We start from the raw sequence: 18163 nt of genomic DNA, 5'->3' as shown, positions 1-18163 counted from the left end.
TTGCTACCTCATAACTGTGATTTTGCTACTGTTATGAATCATAATATGCAGGATATCTGATGTGTGACACCACCACCATCCCAGCCTTGAGGCCAAAACAGGTTGAGAGCTACTGTCCTAGAACCAAGACTCCCCCATAATCTTGAGATGTAGCACCCAGACCAGTGGGAAGGGCAGAGCCCCAAGCTGTTAGACTCCAATTTCCTAGGGCTGCAGGGTCTACAGGCAGCAGCTGCTAAAACTTTGATGCTGAGTAGAAGGATCTCTCCCTTCACCCTTCCCCCTACCTCCTTCTCCTCTTCCTCCTCCTCCAGGCTCACCTGTGAACCCTTAACAAGGGGGCGGGCTGGGGTGGTCCTTACCTCTACTAAAGAGGAAGGCCAGGAAGCCCCACCGTCCTAGGCAATTACTCTGGTGGGTAAGGACTGCTGACAGTGGCTAGCTTGGTAAGCCCAGCCATGTCTTTTCAGAACTCACTCAGCCTGTCTCTGGTCAATCCCACCCATGCCCTCTGCATGGTAGGCATGGAAATCACCTTGGACATCAGCAAGTAAGGCTTAGCGGGTGTCTGTAGGGGTAATGAGAAGGGAGGGTCTGGGCAGAGTCCCTGTGCCCAGAAGTCCGAGGTTAGCGCTCTCAGCTGAACTGACCGACCCCAAGGAAATCTGGCTTGGTCTCTGAGAGCCCTCCCATCCCAGCTCGGGATACTGACTTACAGCTTTCTCTGCCTCTTGCAAGATCCCTGTTAGCTTCGAAGGTGTCCTTGAGTAGGCGGGGGTTGTGTCTTACGGTTCTGGCATCTGCTCACTCCATGACTGTGAAGCTGAGGCTTGTATGTAAAATGAAGATGTGATCCTCACAAGGAGGCTTTGGGGGAGCGGGAGGTTGGGGTGGGACATCCATCAAAGGCGTGGAGGTCCTGGGGGTCGAGATGGTAAGAGAGGCTGAAGACGTTAGCGCCCGCCCCCCCCCCCACAAGCTTCACTGACAACTCTCCTCAATTCCGTAAGATGGATGCAGACTCCAGATCGGGGGCTGTCCTGGAACCCTGTCGCCTCATCGGTTGGTGAGTCTTCTAACCTGTATTGTCTCCTTCAAACCAGGTGTGCACCAGACAAGTGCAAGTCTTTCACCATCCGTGGTTCCCCCAGGATCTTGATCCACATCTCTAGCTCCGTCATCGCTGGCAAAGAGGACACTGTGGTCTGGAGGTCAATGAACCATCCCACAGTGGCATTGGTGAGGATGGTGGCGCCCAGCCCCACTGTGGATGAAGACAAGGTGAGCCATGGAGGGGAGAGGGGTAACCTTTAACCTACCCAGGTGATCTCAATGTGGAAGCTGGCAAGCCTAGCTGAAGGCCATTGGCAACAGGCCTGCCTACCCAAGGCAGACCCAGCTGCAGCTGTCTGTGGGCAGGGAGAGAGAGGCAGTTAAGGGATGGTGAGTGGGCGGAACCTGCCCATCTATGTGTCGGCGGAAGGCAGTTTCCTTCAGCGAGTGGCTCACTTGGGTAAGCACTGTACCTTGAGTCGGGCCAGAACCAGTGTTGTACCCTGAGCTGAGCAGTGCATACCTATTAAGCCCAATTAACCAGGAGGAGGGTCAGCAGTTGGAGGTCCTAACCTGAGCTACAGAGCCAGCTCCAAGCCAGGGCAAACGACTTTAGTGAGCGACAACTGCTTTTGTTGGGTTTTGAGACGGGGTTTCTCTGTGTAGCCCTGGCCATCCTAGAACTCCCTTTGTAAACCAGGCTGGCCTCGAACTCCCACGATCCTCCTACCCCTGCCTCCTAATGACTGGGATTAAAAGTGTGCACCACCTGGCAAGACACCCTCCTAGACGTCCTAAGTGGCTATGGCCCCTGGGTCAGCTCATAGTGGGTCACTGGAAGATTAGATGCTGAAACACAAAGCAGGGTCACATGCTTACACCCAGTCTATGGCTCTGGGCTGTCTCCACAGGTGCTGGTCTCCTACTTCTGTCCTGACCAAGAAGTCCCCACGGCCACAGCTGTGCTGTTTCTCACCGGCATCGGTGAGTCTTCCCTCTAGGAGCTGAGACCCACCCGGCGTTCCTCTGGAGAGCAGGGCAGGTCTTGTGAAGCAAGGAAGAGGCTCCTTGTGTAGAAGATGCTTTCTATTGGCCCTGAGATGATATCCACGCGCCTGTTCCCTTGACGTTCACTCACTTAGAAACAACCAGAACTTGAGTCACCTGCCCCCACTTCCTCATTCTCATTGCTGCTGGGTCTGGTCCACTGCTATGTCATCTCGTAAATGTGTGTGTGTGTGTGTGTGTGTGTGTAGCCAGGGGAAAGACATCAGATGCGCTGGGACTTAGAGGTACAGGTAGTTATGAGACACAAGCCACGGCATGCCAGGAAGGAAACTCCAATCCTCTGGGAGAGAGCAGTAAGGGCCAACAGCTGAGCTCTCTCTCTCTCCAGCCCCATCTTGAAGCTGCTTTGTAAGAATCAGGTGGCCACTGTGGATGGCTCCCTCCCTGACTTACTCATGAGAATCCACCTGCCTCTGACGACACTGCCTCTAACCAGCGTGTCCAACCTGTGGCCCAGCACAGCTATGGCTACAGCCCAATATAAAATTGTACACTTAAAACATTTATCTTGGCGGGGCTGGAGAGATGGCTCAGTGGGTAAGAGCACTGGATGCTTTCTGAGGTCCTGATTCAGTTCCCAGCACCCACATGGTGGGGCTCACAACCATCTGTAATGAGATCTGATGCCTTCTTCCTGTGTGTCTCCAGTCCATCTCTTCAGTCCAATGCTTGACAGTAAGATACCTCAGTTAGGCTTTTTACCAACCAGGTCAGGCAAGGGTCGCCAGAGCTTTGAGGGCGCCGTTAGCAGGCCAGGTTCTGAGACCCTTCCTTCCCTTTCAGAGATCTCCCTGGAGGCAGACATCTATCGAGATGGACAACTGGACATGCCAAGTGATAAGCAAGCTAAGGTGAGGCTGCCTGGTCAAGGGAGGGTGCAGGACCTAGGGGAGCCATCCCTAGGCCTCAGCCTGTGTTTATCTGACTGTTGGGATATCCAAGTCTCTCCACTATATACCACAAATCGGGGTCGATGAAGTAAACTTGTGATCTACTGAAAAACAGCTAGGTTGTGTGCACCTAGCAAGGGGTGTGTGTATGTGTGGGTGCCTAGCAAGGTGTGGGTATGAGCCTAGCAAGGCATGGTGTATAGATCTGCCTGCATGCTAGCAAGGTGTACTATAGTGTGTGCATGCATGTGTACTTAGCCTAGTGTGTATGGTATGTATGTGTTCTTTTAATCCCAGCGTCCCAGAAATAAAAGCTGGAAGACTGGGGTTTGAAGACCATTCTCAGATGTACATAGGGAATTCCAAGCCCCCTTGGCTATATAGTAGATACGATATGGTCTCAAAACAAAATGGAGTCAGATGTGGTGGCAGCTGCCTGTCATTCCTCCCTGTTCCTGGATGTCTGATGCAGGATGGAGAGTTTAGTGCCATCCCTGGCTTTTACATAGCCAGACTGTCTCAAAACCAACCAAAACTAGCCAGGTGTCCAGAGGCATGGGCTTGGTTAGTAGCCAGTTATAGCTGCCAGCTGCCATCTCTGGACCTCTGGTGGGACATGACCCTTGCAGCGTGCCTCTGTCCCTGCATTCGAGAAACAAAAGCAACCTGCTACCTTTATTTGGCTTTTCATCCATCCGATAGCCTTCTGTTCCCACAGGTCATCTTTCTCAATCTGTGTCCCCTGGCTCCCCAGAGTCCCCAGGGCCTGTGATGACAAAGCTGAATATGAGAGGCAGAGGGTTGGCTTGACTTTCCTACCTCAATGTCCTTGTCACTTGCAGAAAAAATGGATGTGGGGTATGAACGGCTGGGGAGCCATCCTGCTTGTGAATTGTAGCCCTAATGCTGTGGGCCAGCCTGATGAACAGTCCTTTCAGGAGGGCCCCAGAGGTATGTGCCCTTGATGTGTTCCCACTTCTCTCAAACTCTGGCCACCCCTTGGCACACACGCAGATCATGGCTGATTTCCTTGTGGATGACCGAGTCTTTTTATTTTAGATTTTGAGGGGGTGGGGTTGCTCCCTAGAAAAGCATTTGCTTACAATGTACAAAGGCCCTGGCTGGCATTGCTGGCATATCTAAGGATTTTATGCCTTGAAGCTGTGTGATGAGAGTCCATACAGCTTCATACAGAGATGTGTATGTAGCTTTTTTTTAAAAAAGATTTATTTGTTACACCTAAGTACACTGTAGCTGTCTTCAGACACACCAGAAAAGGGTGTCAGATCTCCTTACGGATGGTTGTGAGCCACCATGTGGTTGCTGGTATTTGAACTATGGACCTTTGGAAGAGCAGTCAGTGATCTTAACCGCTGAGCCATCTCTCCAGGCCCCTGTGTGTAGCTTTTAAGAGTGCTGTTCATAGCTGGGCATGGTGGCGCATGCCTTTAATCCCAGCACTCGGGAGGCAGAGGCAGGTGGATTTCTGAGTTCGAGGCCAGCCTGGTCTACAGAGTGAGTTCCAGGACAGCCAGAGCTACACAGAGAAACCCTGTCTCAAAAACCAAAAAAAAAAAGTGCTGTTTATATGGGGCCTGGAGAGGTGGCTCAGTGGTTAAGAGTACTGACTACTCTTCCAGAGGTCCTGAGTTCAATTCCCAGCAACCACATGGTGGCTCACAACCATCTGTAAAGGGATCCGATGCCCTCTTGTGTGTCTGTAAACATCTACAGTGCCCACATATATATGTGTGTGTATATATATATAATCTTTTTTTTTAAGTGTTAAGCTGTTCATAGCCAGGCATCTGGGTATCACACGCCTTTAGTCTCAGCACTTGGGAGGCAGAGGCTGGGAGATATGGAGTTCAAGGCCAGCCTGGTCTTACAAAGCAAATTTCAGGACAGCCAGGGCTACACAGAAACCCTGTCTCAAGAACTGCACCCCCGACATCCCCCAAAAAAGCCAAACACAATTATTCATTGCATATGTGTGTATACATGAGATTAGCTGCAGCGTACACATGCTCACATAGAGTAGCAGAACTCCTGAAACTGAAGGTTGGTTAGTTGTAAGCTACGTGAAGCTGATGCTGGGAGCCAAACCTAGAGCCTTTGAAAGAGCAGCAAGTGCGCTTAACCACTGAACCAACTTTCTGCTCTTAACACGTGTGTTTGAGACAGTGGTCTCCCATAGCCCAGGCTGGCCTTGAACTTCTGTATCTACCTCCTGAATTACAACGGTGTGTTTCGCCACACCCGGCTTACAGAGTGCTAGGGATTGTACCCCCAAGGGCTCTGCATGCCAGGCAAGCCCAGTACCAGCTAAGCCACATCCTCTGCTCCCGTGCAGAGTCTTAATGTCAGATAATAAGCCGTCATCTCCTGGCTGAGTCGCCTGCCACCTGGGAGGTAGAGATGGGGCATTTGACCTCACAAGGTGGTAAGAACTCCTGATTCCATAGATGGAGTGGGGGACCCTGACCATGGAGTGTCCCAGGACCAGAGAGATAAGCCTTAAAGATTATAGCTTATACCTATCATCCCAGCCTGGGCAACCAGGACTCCATACCATTTCCATCCCTATCCCATCCTGGTGACTGGCCTGAGTCTGTCCATCCTTTTGCCCAGAAATACAGAACCTGTCTCAGATGAATGTAACTGTGGAGGGCCCCACCAGCATCCTACAGAATTACCAGTTGATCCTACATACCTCCGAAGAAGAGGCGAAGAAGACAAGAGTCTACTGGTCTCAGAGTAAGTCCCAGCCCTATACTACCTCCGCATGCCGGCCAGGTGGTGGGCCCAGTACTTCCTCTAACAGGGTTCCCAGAAGAAGCTACAGTCACAGATCACAGGCTGTGGGGCCAGATCTGTGTGTTGCAAAGGCTTATCTGGCTTCCACCTTGACCCGAGAGTAGGTTTATACACGCTATGGGTTATCCAGTCCATTTGAATGATGCCTAGCCTCATAGCTGGGAAAGGACAAATGCATTTGAGCTGATAGCACACCCTATAGAGATGACATCCCCAAGATAACGCCTCCTAGGAGGATCCCTTATAAAACAAACTTAAATTTGTGTGTGGGTGTCTTGCCTATGTGCTTGTCTGGGCACTGTGTGAGCCTGCAGAGGCCCAGAATAGAGGGTTGGGAATTCCTGGTTAGATGGTTGTGAGCCTGCAATCTATGTAGGTGCTAGGACTTTAACCTGGGTCCTCTGGAAGGTGTGTGGTCAGTGTTAACCACCGACACCATCCTCTCTAGCCTGGAGCCACCTTCTTAGCTAAGACCTCACTTCAGTGAAACTTTCAGAAGATTAAAACTCAAAATGGCGCCGGGCAGTGGTGGCTCATGCCTTTAATCACAGCAGCACTTGGGAGGCAGAGGCAGGTGGATTTCGGAGTTCAAGGCCAAGCCTGGTCTACAGAGAGTTCTAGGACAGCTAGGGCTACACAGAGAAACTGTCTTGAAAAAAAAAAATTAAAGTAAACAAATAGACTCGAAGTGTTGCTCAGACTCAACACTTGAGTGTGGGCTCTGAGCCCCGACTCCCACCGTGTCCATCCTAAGCCTTTAAGTCATGTTGGTACTGAGGCTGGGGTAAGCACTTGACATGTACCATGAATTCCCAGAGTTCAGATCCCAGCACACGCTGAAGTCTAGGTGAGGGGTGGCATGCATCTAGAACCCCAGAGCTGGGGAGGGCGTTGTCAGCAACCTTGATTGCTCATCGGCCACTCTAGTCGAATAGGCAAGTTCCTGGGCCAGTGGTGGCCTGAAGATGCCACCTTTCGGCCTCCACTTGCCTGTGTGCACACATGCAAACATGTATCGTGTGCTGGTGTGCTGAGTGGCTCTTAACAGCTGACAGTCCCCGAGCCCTGGGCTCCGATCTCCACTCCCACGTCAAGATGGATGGCAAGACTGCTGTGCTCGCCTGTTGGGACGGCGATATCAATCACAAAGCTTCACACCTGGTCACCCTCCATTTTTTTCTATTTATTTTTAGTAGAGAATAGTTTATTTAGGGCATGGGGAGGAGAGTTAAGAGTAGTAGAGGCAGAGAAAGTAGGAGAGTAGAGAAGTAGAGGCTAGCCATGACCATGTGGAGAGAGGGAGCAAGGGGGCAAGAGTAAGAGAGCAAGAGCGGTCATGCTCCTTTTTATCTATCCCAGGAGGCTCCTCTGCGTATGAACTGGTGGTGGGACCCAACAAGCCTGTCTATCTCCTGCCTACCTTTGAGAACCGTAGGAAAGAGGCTTTCTACGTAGAAGCCACGGAATTCCCATCTCCCAGCTTCTCGGGCCTGATCTCCTTGTCACTCTCCCTAGTAGAAAAGGCTCACGACGAGGTATGCCGCTGGGCCAGCCAGAGTCCCTGGGCTTGGTGGAGCGAGAGCCACGGTGCTTAGGCAGGACACTGAAGCTCTCGGTACAGCTGGGGGTGTTAACAGAAAGCAGGCTCAGATGAACAGCGGGGTGCAAAGGGAAAGGTGACCAATGGAGCCAGGTCATGATGAAAATCCCATCCTCCACTGCAGTGCATCCCAGAGATTCCGCTCTATAAGGATACAGTGATGTTCCGGGTGGCACCTTATATCTTCATGCCCAGCACCCAGATGCCTCTAGAGGTTTACCTGTGCAGGTAAGAGCACCTAAGAAGTGTGTATCACTAGCATCTCCCTCCTCCCTCTCCCTCCTCCCCCCAGGCCAGCCAGGAGGCTCAAAGTCTTTGGAGAGTTGCATCCGATGTCAGCATCAATGTTGGGCCTGAACTAGAGTCCCCACCAGTTGTGGGGACACTTCCAGTCGTGACTCATCAGTGCAGTCAACCCTTAAGGGTCCAGTCTGTATAACTGGATGTCTTGATATCAACCTCGGGCCTCACTATGTGCCCAAGGCATGGACATCCACTGTGGATCTGTAAGTGCTGGTGCTCTGTATGAAAACATAAAATCCCAGGCTGGAGAGATGGCTCAGCGGTTAAGAGCATTGGCTGCTCTTCTAGAGGTCCTGAGTTCAATTCCCAGCAACCACATGTTGGCTCACAACTATCTGATGCCCTCTTCTGGTGTGTCAAAGACAGCTACAGTGTATTCATATACATAAAATATTTTCCAGGTGTAGAAATCCCAGCACTCAGGAGACAAGAGGCAGGCCAGTCTCCATAGAAAGTCCCAGGTCACTACATAGTAATGAAAAAACCTTAAAAAAAAAAAAAAGCCGGGCAGTGGTGGTGCACACCTTTAATCCCAGCACCTGGGACGCAGAGGTAGTGGGTTTTCTGAGTTCGAGGCCAGCCTGGTCTACAAAGTGAGTTCCAGGACTGCCAGGGCTACAGAGAAACCCTGTCTCAAAAAAAAACAAAAAACAAAAAACAAAAAACAAAAAACAAAAAACAAAAAAAGTTTGAGCAGAGGAGCTCATACTAGCATAGAAAAAGAGAATGCACAGAGGTGATCAAAAGGTGTGAGCAGGGTTGGGCCATCACCAGCCATGGTCTAGCATGGTCTAGGCAAAAAAAGTCTAAGCCAGTGACTCCTGCTGAGGTAAGAGGACAGGTGTTGCTCCTTCCCTCGCCTTCCCCCTGGGACAGGGAGTAGGACTGTTTTGAGGACCTTGAAATCACAGTGGGCTTCTTGGTGGTGGCAGGGAGCTACAGCTGCAAGGCTTTGTGGACTCAGTGACCAAGCTGAGCGAGAAGAGCAAAGTGCAGGTGGTAAAGGTCTATGAGGACCCCAACCGCCAGAGCAAGTGGCTCCAGGTAAGTGACACCCACCTGGGATGATCTAGCCATGGGGGGACGGGGCAGGAAGGCTTGGCATGTGCCACAAAATGACCTTGACAGTGAGCCAGCATACCACTGAGGCATGCTTGCCTGTCAAGGATAACCTTTCCAGATGTTGTAACATTACAGCTGAGAGCTCCGCTGCAGATGCTGGAGCCGGGGTACGTGGGATGTCGGGATCAACGCTGGCTTGGCTTTGGTTCTGTGGCTCCAAGAACATCTGAGCACTCACTAAAGGCTGTTGTACCACCAGGGGCTCGAGATAAGGACAGATGCCTTCACTCCAGCCAGGGCTGAGCTGGAGTGTTGAAAGGGAGACAGACAGAAGAGCCTTTATTAGGTCACTTGGGTAGCTGAGGAGGCAAACCAATGGGGTCATAAGCCAGCCATTGTTGGGGCTGGGCTGGGAGCCACCAGCGCTTCAAGCGGTAGAGCTATTGACCTGGAGGTGTGCGTGGGGGAACGAGGAGTTAATTGGACACAGTTAGGAGTTGCACCGTGGGTTAAGACCCTTCCAAGCCGGGCGTGGTGGCGCACGCCTTTAATCCCAGCACTTGGGAGGCAGAGGCAGGCGGATTTCCGAGTTCGAGGTCAGCCTGGTCTACAAAGCGAGTTCCAGGACAGCCAGGGCTATATAGAGAAACCCTGCCTCGAAAAACCAAAAAAAAAAAAAAAAAAAAAAAAAACCCTTCCAGCAAAGTACAGAAGCCAACACAAAGCAAGGTGGGGGCGACACTTTAAAGGTACAAGCCAGAGTTGAAAGGTCAAGAGCCAGGGATGTAACTCAGTGCTTGCCTAGTAGAGTCCCAAGTTCAGTCCCCAGCACTGTGTAGACTGGGGTGTGGGGGTGGCACAGACTTCTAATCCCAGCACGAATCCAAAGCCAGCCTCAACTAGACAGCAAGTTTAAAGGCTATGTGAGACTTGCTTCGTTTTGTTTTGTTCTGTTTTGTTTTTCGAGACAGGGTTTCTCTGTATAGCCTTGGCTGTCCTGAAACTCACTTTGTAGACCAGGCTGGCCTCGAACTCGGAAATCCACCTGCCTCTGCCTCCCCAGTGCTAGGATTAAAGGCATGCACCACCACGTGAGACTTGCTCTTAAAGGGCCTCCCGTCTACACCCTCCCCTGCCCCGCCCCGCCCCGCCCCACCCCAAACAGTCCCTTAGCTGAGATTCAAGGAGCTCTGGTTGTGGGAGATCTGCTAGAAGCCACAGGGCAAGTCAGAGGTCATAGTGACTGCCTGCTGGCAGATACCAGAAATCAACTTGGTTTGTAAGTAGAGCTGGCAGGCCTGACAGTGGCTTGGGAGACCATGGATTCTCAGTCTTAAGCCAGAAGGTGGAGTGTCAAGTTGAGCAAAGCCTCTGGGTAAAGCTTTGAGGGCTGAGCAGGCGCTGGCTTCAAAGCTTCTCTTTAGTGTCTTTGGCTGCTCCCAGAGAGCCTGCAGCAGATGGAGAGAATTTAATCTCCATCTTCCTGTCTTCCCCCCCCCCCCCAGGACGAGATGGCTTTCTGCTATACTCAGGCTCCTCACAAGACGGTGTCATTGATCCTTGACACCCCAAGGGTTTCCAAGCTGGAAGACTTCCCCATGAAATACACACTGGTGTGGAGCTGGGATAGCTTCGGAATATAGTCAACTTCTCAGGCCTGGTGTTCAGAGCCAGGGTTGCTGGGATGTTGGATGGGGGAAGGGGCGTGGGTGGGGAGTGGAGGAGGACCCAGGTGGTCTGAGGGGAAGGGGAGGTGTATAAGTCCCCCGACAGTCAGTGGTGTGATGGATCCTACATCCAGCCCCTCCCAGGTAATGCCCCTCCCCCCCCTCGCCGGCTCTCCTCCTAGACCCCTGGCTCTGGCTACCTGATCCGACAAACTGAGGACCACCGGGTGGCTAGCCTGGATTCCATCGGGAACCTGATGGTATCTCCGCCTGTCAAGGCTCAGGGCAAAGACTACCCTCTAGGGAGGGTCCTCATTGGTGGCAGCTTTTACCCCAGGTGAGCAGAGACACCAGAGGGCAGGTGACCCAGCTTTTACCCCAGGTGAGCAGAGACACCAGAGGGCAGGTGACCCAGCTTTTACCCCAGGTGAGCAGAGACACCAGAGGGCAGGTGACCCAGCTTTTACCCCAGGTGATCAGAGACACCAGAGGGCAGGTGACCCAGCTTTTACCCCAGGTGAGCAGAGACACCAGAGGGCAGGTGACCCAGGTGCCTTAAAGGAAAAAGACCGTCACCCTGGTTCCAGTAACTCTTGGATTCCCCTGAGAGCAGATCTGTTCTGCATCCTTCTTGAAACTGAAGGGCACTTGAGAGTGGGGGGCTAGGGACATGGCATAGTATTATATGTGTACAGTGTTCTGTACGGCATGTTTGCCTGCAGGCCAGAAGGGGGCGCCAAGTCTCACTACAGATGGTTTCCAGCCAACATGTGGATGCTTGGAATTAAACTCGGGACCTCTGGAAAAGTAGCTAGTGCTCTTAACCTCTGAGCCATCTCTCCATCCCTGATTCTCTAGTTTAAATCCAACAGCTGTTGGCCCAGGAAGACAGGACTCAAAGGTGGGGGGTTGGGTGGGAGCAGTATAACTCCCAAACCAGTTATCCCATATCCCTGGGCTCAGTCATTAGGATCACGTGATTGGGCTTACTCTAGGTCACAGGGCCACCCCCACTTTTTAAAGCTTTATTCCTGTGGATGAGAATCCCCACAGTACATGCTGAGCTCAACTCTCAGGAGTCTGCCCTCTACTATGAGGTTCCTAGGGATTCAGTATGGGTTTCCAGGCTTGGCAACCAGCGTTTATCTTCTGAGCCAGTTCATTGGCCCAGAATAAGGAATCTTTCTAAAGCCACCCTATTCGTTGGCAAGAGCAGTCCAATGAAGTCCACCAAAGAGGTGGCTCAGTTGTCAGTGCGCAAGCCACAGCATCTCAAAGGCGTCTCCATTTTCCCTTCCAGCTCTGAGGGCCGGGACATGAACAAGGGCCTGCGAGAATTCGTGTATGCCCAGCAGGTGCAGGCCCCTGTGGAACTCTTCTCGGACTGGCTGATGACCGGTCACATGGATCAATTCATGTGCTTTGTCCCTACCAATGATAAAAACAACGACCAGAAGGTTGGTGTTAGAGCCGGAGAGGGTGCATCCGCTGGAGGCCCCAGGGACTCCCACAGCAGGGGAGTGACTGTGGCCTCCTATCCCAGGACTTCCGCCTGCTGCTGGCCAGCCCCAGTGCCTGCTTTGAGCTGTTCGAACAGAAGCAGAAGGAAGGCTATGGGAACGTGACCCTGTTTGAAGACATTGGAGCAGAACAGCTCCTTTCTAATGGTAAGGTGACTCCCGCCTAGTGCCCTCCTTCCCCACCTCAAGACAGAGTCTCGCTGTGGAATCATGGCTGTCCTGGAACGCACTCTGTAGACCAGGCTGGCCTTGAACTCTGATCCACCTGCCTCTGCCTCCCGAGAAAGGTGTGTGCCACCACTACCTGACCACCTAGTACCCACTAGAACAGTGGTTCTCAACTTTCCTAACGCTGCGACCCTTTAATACAGCTCCCCATGTCGTGGTGACCCCCGACCATAAAATCCTTTTCATTGATTGCTGCTTCATAACTGTAACCTTGCTATTGTTATGACTTTTACAGTAAATGTTTTTCCAATGTCTTTTGGTTGCGACCCAGAGGTTGACAGCCACTGTTAAGTCTGCATTTGTCATCTCTGGTAGAGAGGGCACGGAATCCTAAGAGCGGATAGCATGGCCATTGTTGGGACACCTTACACCCGGAGGGGCACCCTAGTGTCCAGGCAGCCCTGAAGCAATGGGCCACAGTAAAGTGGCTTCAATATCCCCAGCTGGTGATGCTGTGTGGCCTGCGTGAGGGGCCACTGGGCTTAGTGTGTGGCACGAGCATGTTCAGGTCTCCCTTAAGGGAATATTCCTCCCCCTAAACACAAGGGGACTGGCAGAGGTGGTGTGCCCTGGGCCACCTGACAGAAATGTGATGGGAACTTGGGGGGACAAAGACCTGCCCCAGAAAGGAGAGGTGGGGCCATTGGTAGGTTCTCTAGACCTGGGTTAGAGACTGGAGCCAACCTACCCCTCTCAACTCCATAGCAAGTCTGTGGTAGGGCCTAGTTGTCACAGTGACAGAAGGTCATGGGGAAACAAACCAGAAGGCAAAGGCTGCACATGTCACCTCGGAGCTGGCACCCAAGGAACAAAGTTTGAGCTGTTGCCCACGTGTAGAAGGGTCCCGATACACACTTAGGTGGGTAGCGCCATACCGCTGCCCAGCTGAGTGGAGGCTGATGTCACCATTCTGACTTACTCCGAGCTTGTTTCCCTCGAGCCCGGGTCTGGGCTTTCTGGTGTTGAATAGTGTGTTCAGCACCAGATTCAAGTCACTAGACTCAGTTGCTGAGTCAAGCTGGTCACTGATCTGTCCTGTCTCTTTCCACAGGGAGGGAGAGCAAAACTATTTCCCAAATCCTGGCTGACAAGAGTTTTCGAGAGCAGAACACCTATGTTGAGGTAATGGCCTGGGGCGCGGGGCTGTCCCCATGAAGCCTGGGGTGCAGGGCTGTCCCCACTAAGGCATTGGCACTGCCAGACTTGCAGGGGGGATTTTGATCCTACTGGGGGGTGGGAACAGCCGCCAGCCCCAGATACATGGACTTCAGGGGTGCAGGGGGGTGCTGTTTATTGGGTCCTTATGACATAGACTATACCGCTGTGCATGGTGCCACCTGCCCTGGCAGGGTTGGTACCTGCTGGGGTATAGGGCCAGGGTGAGCCTTGACGTTGGGTCCAAGGGTGATGCTATTAGCAGGGAAGTGCCCCACGGGTGTGTTGAGCAGGCGAGAGTGGCTACTTTAGATCCCCAAAGGAAGAACCTGGGGTCTGAAGGCTGCCGTCTGCCTCCCAGCCCCAAGTCTGTTCATCTGAGGGATGAAGGCGCCTTGTGACACTGGTGGCTGTCCAGCAAAGACTAGTCAGGGATGCTGGCCTCTTGCACGCCAGCCTTTTCTCTGAATTCACTCCACCTTAGGCCTGCTATAAGGGAAGGCTCCCACAGCCCTGCAGAACTCCTGGCTCACAAGATTTGAGCCAAATGGTTCTCTGGGACCTTTCTGGATTTGTGTAGACACAAGCGGCTCCTTCGGGATCTGTTCAGTCCCGCTACTGTCCCTCCCCACTTCCCTGTTCTGCAGAAGTGTATCAGCCTGAACCGCACCCTCCTGAAGACAGAACTGGGATTGGAGGACAAGGACATCATCCTGATCCCGCAGCTCTTCTGCCTGGAGCAGCTGACGAATGTCCCCTCCAACCAGCAGAGCACCAAACTCTTCGCGAGGCCGTACTTCCCCGACATGGTGAGGACCCCTGGGCATGCCTGCTTAGCCCACACTGCTGGGTGCCTTGCTGGCCCTGGATAGTTCGAGACTGTATTGGATGGGTGTGGCCCCCAGGTTCATGTGCTTAGTACCAAAGCTGCTGTGCAGGGGTTAAAGACCATCAATGAACCGAGCTGAGCATGAGGGAACAGATTTTTATTTTTATTTTAGATTTATTTGAGTGCGGTTACCTGTATGTATCCACAGCTGCCTGCCAGAGCACATGATAGATAGATGTGAGCCACCACGTGGTTGCTGGGAATTGAGCTCCAGGTCCTCTGGAAAAGCAGTCGGTGCTCTTGATTGTTGAGAGACATCTCTCCACCCCAGGAAGGTTTTCTTGTTTTTTTTTTTGTTTTTTTTTTTTTAGTATTTTTTCCCCCAAAGATTTGGGTACACCATTGCCCTCTTCAGACATACCAGAAGAGGGCATCAGATCCCATTACAGATGGTTGTGAGCTGCCTTGTGGTTGCTGGGAATTGAACTCGTGACCTTTGGAAAAGCAGTCTGTGCTCTTAACCATTGAGCCATCTCTCCAGCCCTGGGAAAGCATTCTTTTTTTTTTTTTTTTTTTTTTTTTTTTCTTTTTGGTTTTTTGAGACAGGGTTTCTCTGTTAGCCCTGACTGTCCTGGAACTCAGAAATCTGTCTGCCTCTGCCTCCCGAGTGCTGGGATTAAAGGTGTGCGCCACCACGCCCGGCTCCAGGAAAACATGTTGGCTGGGATATAGGACACAGACAAGGCCAGAGCAACAAGCCTAGAGATGAAGACGTGGTAAGGGTAGCTGCTGATCAGATTTGCCGAGAAACATTGGCGCACACTGGAAAGCTAAAGCAAATGGACCGATTTCACCGAGACCGATTTTTGATGAGTGATGCCTACATAGACACAGGCTTTAGCAGTCTGGCCAACCCTAGGGAGTGATGCGTGGGTTTTCCCTAAACCCAATTCTATGTCCCTAACCCCCACCCACCCACCAGGAAGGGCGGGATAGCTTTTCAGGGCTGATCCCTGTTTGATCTTAACTCTCAACAGCTGCAGATAATCGTGTTGGGCAAGAACCTTGGAATCCCCAAGCCCTTTGGGCCCAAAATCAATGGCACCTGCTGCCTAGAAGAGAAAGTGTGTGGATTACTGGAGCCCCTGGGTCTCAAGTGCACCTTCATTGATGATTTTGACTGCTACCTGGCCAACATAGGGGACGTCTGTGCCAGTGCCATCATAAACAGGGTGCCATTTGCATTCAAGTGGTGGAAGATGACCCCATAAACCCCTGGCCCTGGCACGGCCAGTCCGCGCCAGTACGGATGGCCTTTGCCATAGATAGTAGTGGGTGCGAGCGTTGTTGTTGCACTGGGTTGAAGGGACGGAGAGCTGGGAGTTAGGGTCTCTCACATCTACCAGCTTGACACTTCTGGAGGGGAAAAGGGAAAAGAGCGCCTATGTAAACAAATTGCCATAGAGCCAATAAAGCATGGTATTCTGAATGTATGTTTTTACGCCGCCTGACTTTGTCTGCAAAGGGATTGCTGCTGAGGGAACCTGCCCCATCCTGCGATGGCTGGGGCCCCGAGTCGCCGTTCTTTCTGAATTTATAACCCAAGTATAGCTGAACTCAAAATGCTTTGGGTTTGAAGTGGCTAAGCTACGAGCCTCAGGCTGGAGAAGGGGAGGGACCACCCCAACGCCCCTACAGATAGGGTCTAAGCAGAGATGGCCTCCTCCTGGCAGGCAGCTGGTCTCTCATAGCCTGCAGTCTCCACTCGAGCAGGTGTCCAGTCTCACTGCCTGGGTCAAGCGGTGCTGGTAACAGCGGCGGGGTTCTAGGGTCGGGTACATCTGTAGGTTCCTACTGTCCTTGGCAAACCTGAAAACAGTGGCTCTGATCCTTTGAGTCCAGGGTAGAGCAGAGTCTGGAGCCAGCAGTGACGACCATCACACCCCTAAGGATTGTAAGTAGCTGGGGGTGTATGTGGCCTTGCAGTCTGATGGAGCCAGGGGTGAAGGGTCTAACCCCAAGCTGTCCTGCGGAAATTTCCTGCCCTGCGTTCCTTTCCACGACAGCGGTGGCCTCGCGGAGCCACTTGGTGACTTTTGAGCTACTCGGTGGCGAGGCCTGCTCAGGGATAGGGGTGGGTTTGATGTTCTGGCCTCGGTGACAAGCAGTTTCTTGCTCACTTGTACTTAATGAATCCAAGATGACAGTTGATGCTGCAGAGAGCTTCGTGGCTGTGGCCCCTACTCTTAGGCTGGACCCTGACACATAACAGAGAGGATAGGATTCCCATGTCTGCTTGCATTCCTGGATGGTTAGTTGTACATCTAGATCCATCCCTAGAGCCAGAGTACTGAGCCCAGGAGGGAGAAAGCACCTGCCTGTCCTGGCAGGGCTCTTTCTGGGGGACTTGCCTCTTTCTGTTGAGGTCCCTGACCAAATTCCTGCAGGGACCCTAGCAGGCTCAGCTTGGCTGTAGGCCCCTGGGCTCTAGCAGCATGGTCCTTGAGACATCGGATGCACCTATCTTCCACAATCTACCTAGTAGACACCCACATATGTGGCTTCTTAAAACTTGATACTTCATTTTGTAATAGCCTCTTGTGTTGGGCTTATGAGTGGCTAATTCTGTGAAAGCCAGTGGCCACTTGGCATCAGACTCGTATCTGACTAACGGTTCTGTGCCTCCATGTCCTGGATTGGGAAGGGCTCAGCCTGGTTGTAAGATGCTAGAATAAGGTCAGTGCTAATAGACCTCTGGGCAGGGAGACTATTCCAGGACCAGCTACAACTTGGAGCAACACTGGCCAGCGTGAGGGTGATTTGGATAAGTTGACAATCCAAATTCACTTATGTGACCCTCCACCTCCAGAAAGTGTGCTTTGTGTTTTCCCTTTGGAGACAGGGTCTCAAGTTGCCCAGGCCAGCCTTGAACTCCCTATGTAAAGGGCTGAAGAGATGACTCAAAAGGTAAAGACCATTAAGCCTGGCAACCAAGTGTGACCCCTGGGGCCCACACAGGACAGATTCCCATCTTCATGGACGGTTCTACCACATCTATGTAGGTACACCCGCAAACACAAAACCTGAAATGCTAACAATTTCCTTGCCTCTGCTTGAGTGCTGGCTGGCATGCGTGTACCTATGTTGACAGTGGGGGGGTGTAACCCAGTATTCTGGCAACATTCTGGTGTGATGGACAAGCACTTCACCGGAATGGCAAGCCTAGCACTTCTTAGCACCGAGCCCCAGGAGTCCTGTTTCCCTTGAAACACTTAGGGGATGGAGGGATGGCTCAGTGGTTAATGTCTGCAGACGTTCTTCCAGAGGACCCACACGGCAGTTCGCGACCATCAGTAATTCCAGTCCTAGGGGCTCTGTTGTGGATTGGTTTTATTGTTACTTGTATTAGTTTGGCCCCCAAAATTATGGGGAACCCACATATCTATGTGTAAGACGCTGAGCTGGTTCTGATTGGCAAATAAAGTTGTTGGAAGCCAATGGCTGGGCAAGGAGACAGAGGCAGGACCTCAGATTTCCTGGCCACGGGAACCCTAGCGATTCAGAATGGTCCTGTCATGTCGGGGAAGCAGAAGGATCACGTGTGAGAAGTACAAGACAGACAGACAATACATGAGAGTCAGGGATTATGGCCTGAGTCCGGGGCAGCCAAGATGGAATACAGGTTTTAGTAATAATTTCGGGATATCAGAGGGGAGGGTGTGTTAGCCACAGGGAGGTTTAGAAGTGCCCAGACACTGAGCTGCTTAACGCATATTAGAATAGAAGGCTGTGTGTGTCTTTTATTCTAGTATCTAGAGCTTCGGGGTGAAGGAGTCCCTTGCTATCTGCCAGAGAGATTAGAGCGGATTTATAAACTCCCACAAGAGGGCTTCTCCATCTGGTCTCCAGGCAGTCTGTGACACATGGTACAGCTGCATATGGAAGCAAACCCACACACAGAGCAATGAAGC

General features: G+C 52.0%; 1 protein-coding gene across 1 annotated transcript; it reads left to right on the top strand.

Moving 5' to 3' along the window:
- The first annotated feature begins 395 nt into the window (after positions 1–395).
- On the top strand, positions 396–15684 carry Padi6 (peptidyl arginine deiminase, type VI). The gene is made up of 16 exons (NM_153106.2): positions 396–550; positions 1104–1281; positions 1965–2037; positions 2905–2972; positions 3854–3962; positions 5643–5768; positions 7188–7363; positions 7553–7656; positions 8664–8775; positions 10299–10406; positions 10643–10797; positions 11761–11917; positions 12004–12127; positions 13260–13330; positions 14011–14172; positions 15230–15684. The coding sequence occupies exons 1-16, from the start codon at positions 459–461 to the stop codon at positions 15461–15463; spliced, it is 2049 nt and encodes a 682-aa protein (NP_694746.2). The 5' UTR covers positions 396–458; the 3' UTR covers positions 15464–15684.
- Positions 15685–18163: the final 2479 nt, after the last annotated feature.

The sequence above is a fragment of the Mus musculus genome, chromosome 4 (assembly GCF_000001635.26).
Source record: "Mus musculus strain C57BL/6J chromosome 4, GRCm38.p6 C57BL/6J".
NCBI classification, from domain to species: domain Eukaryota; kingdom Metazoa; phylum Chordata; class Mammalia; order Rodentia; family Muridae; genus Mus; species Mus musculus.
This window is presented reverse-complemented; position numbering and strand designations above follow the sequence as displayed.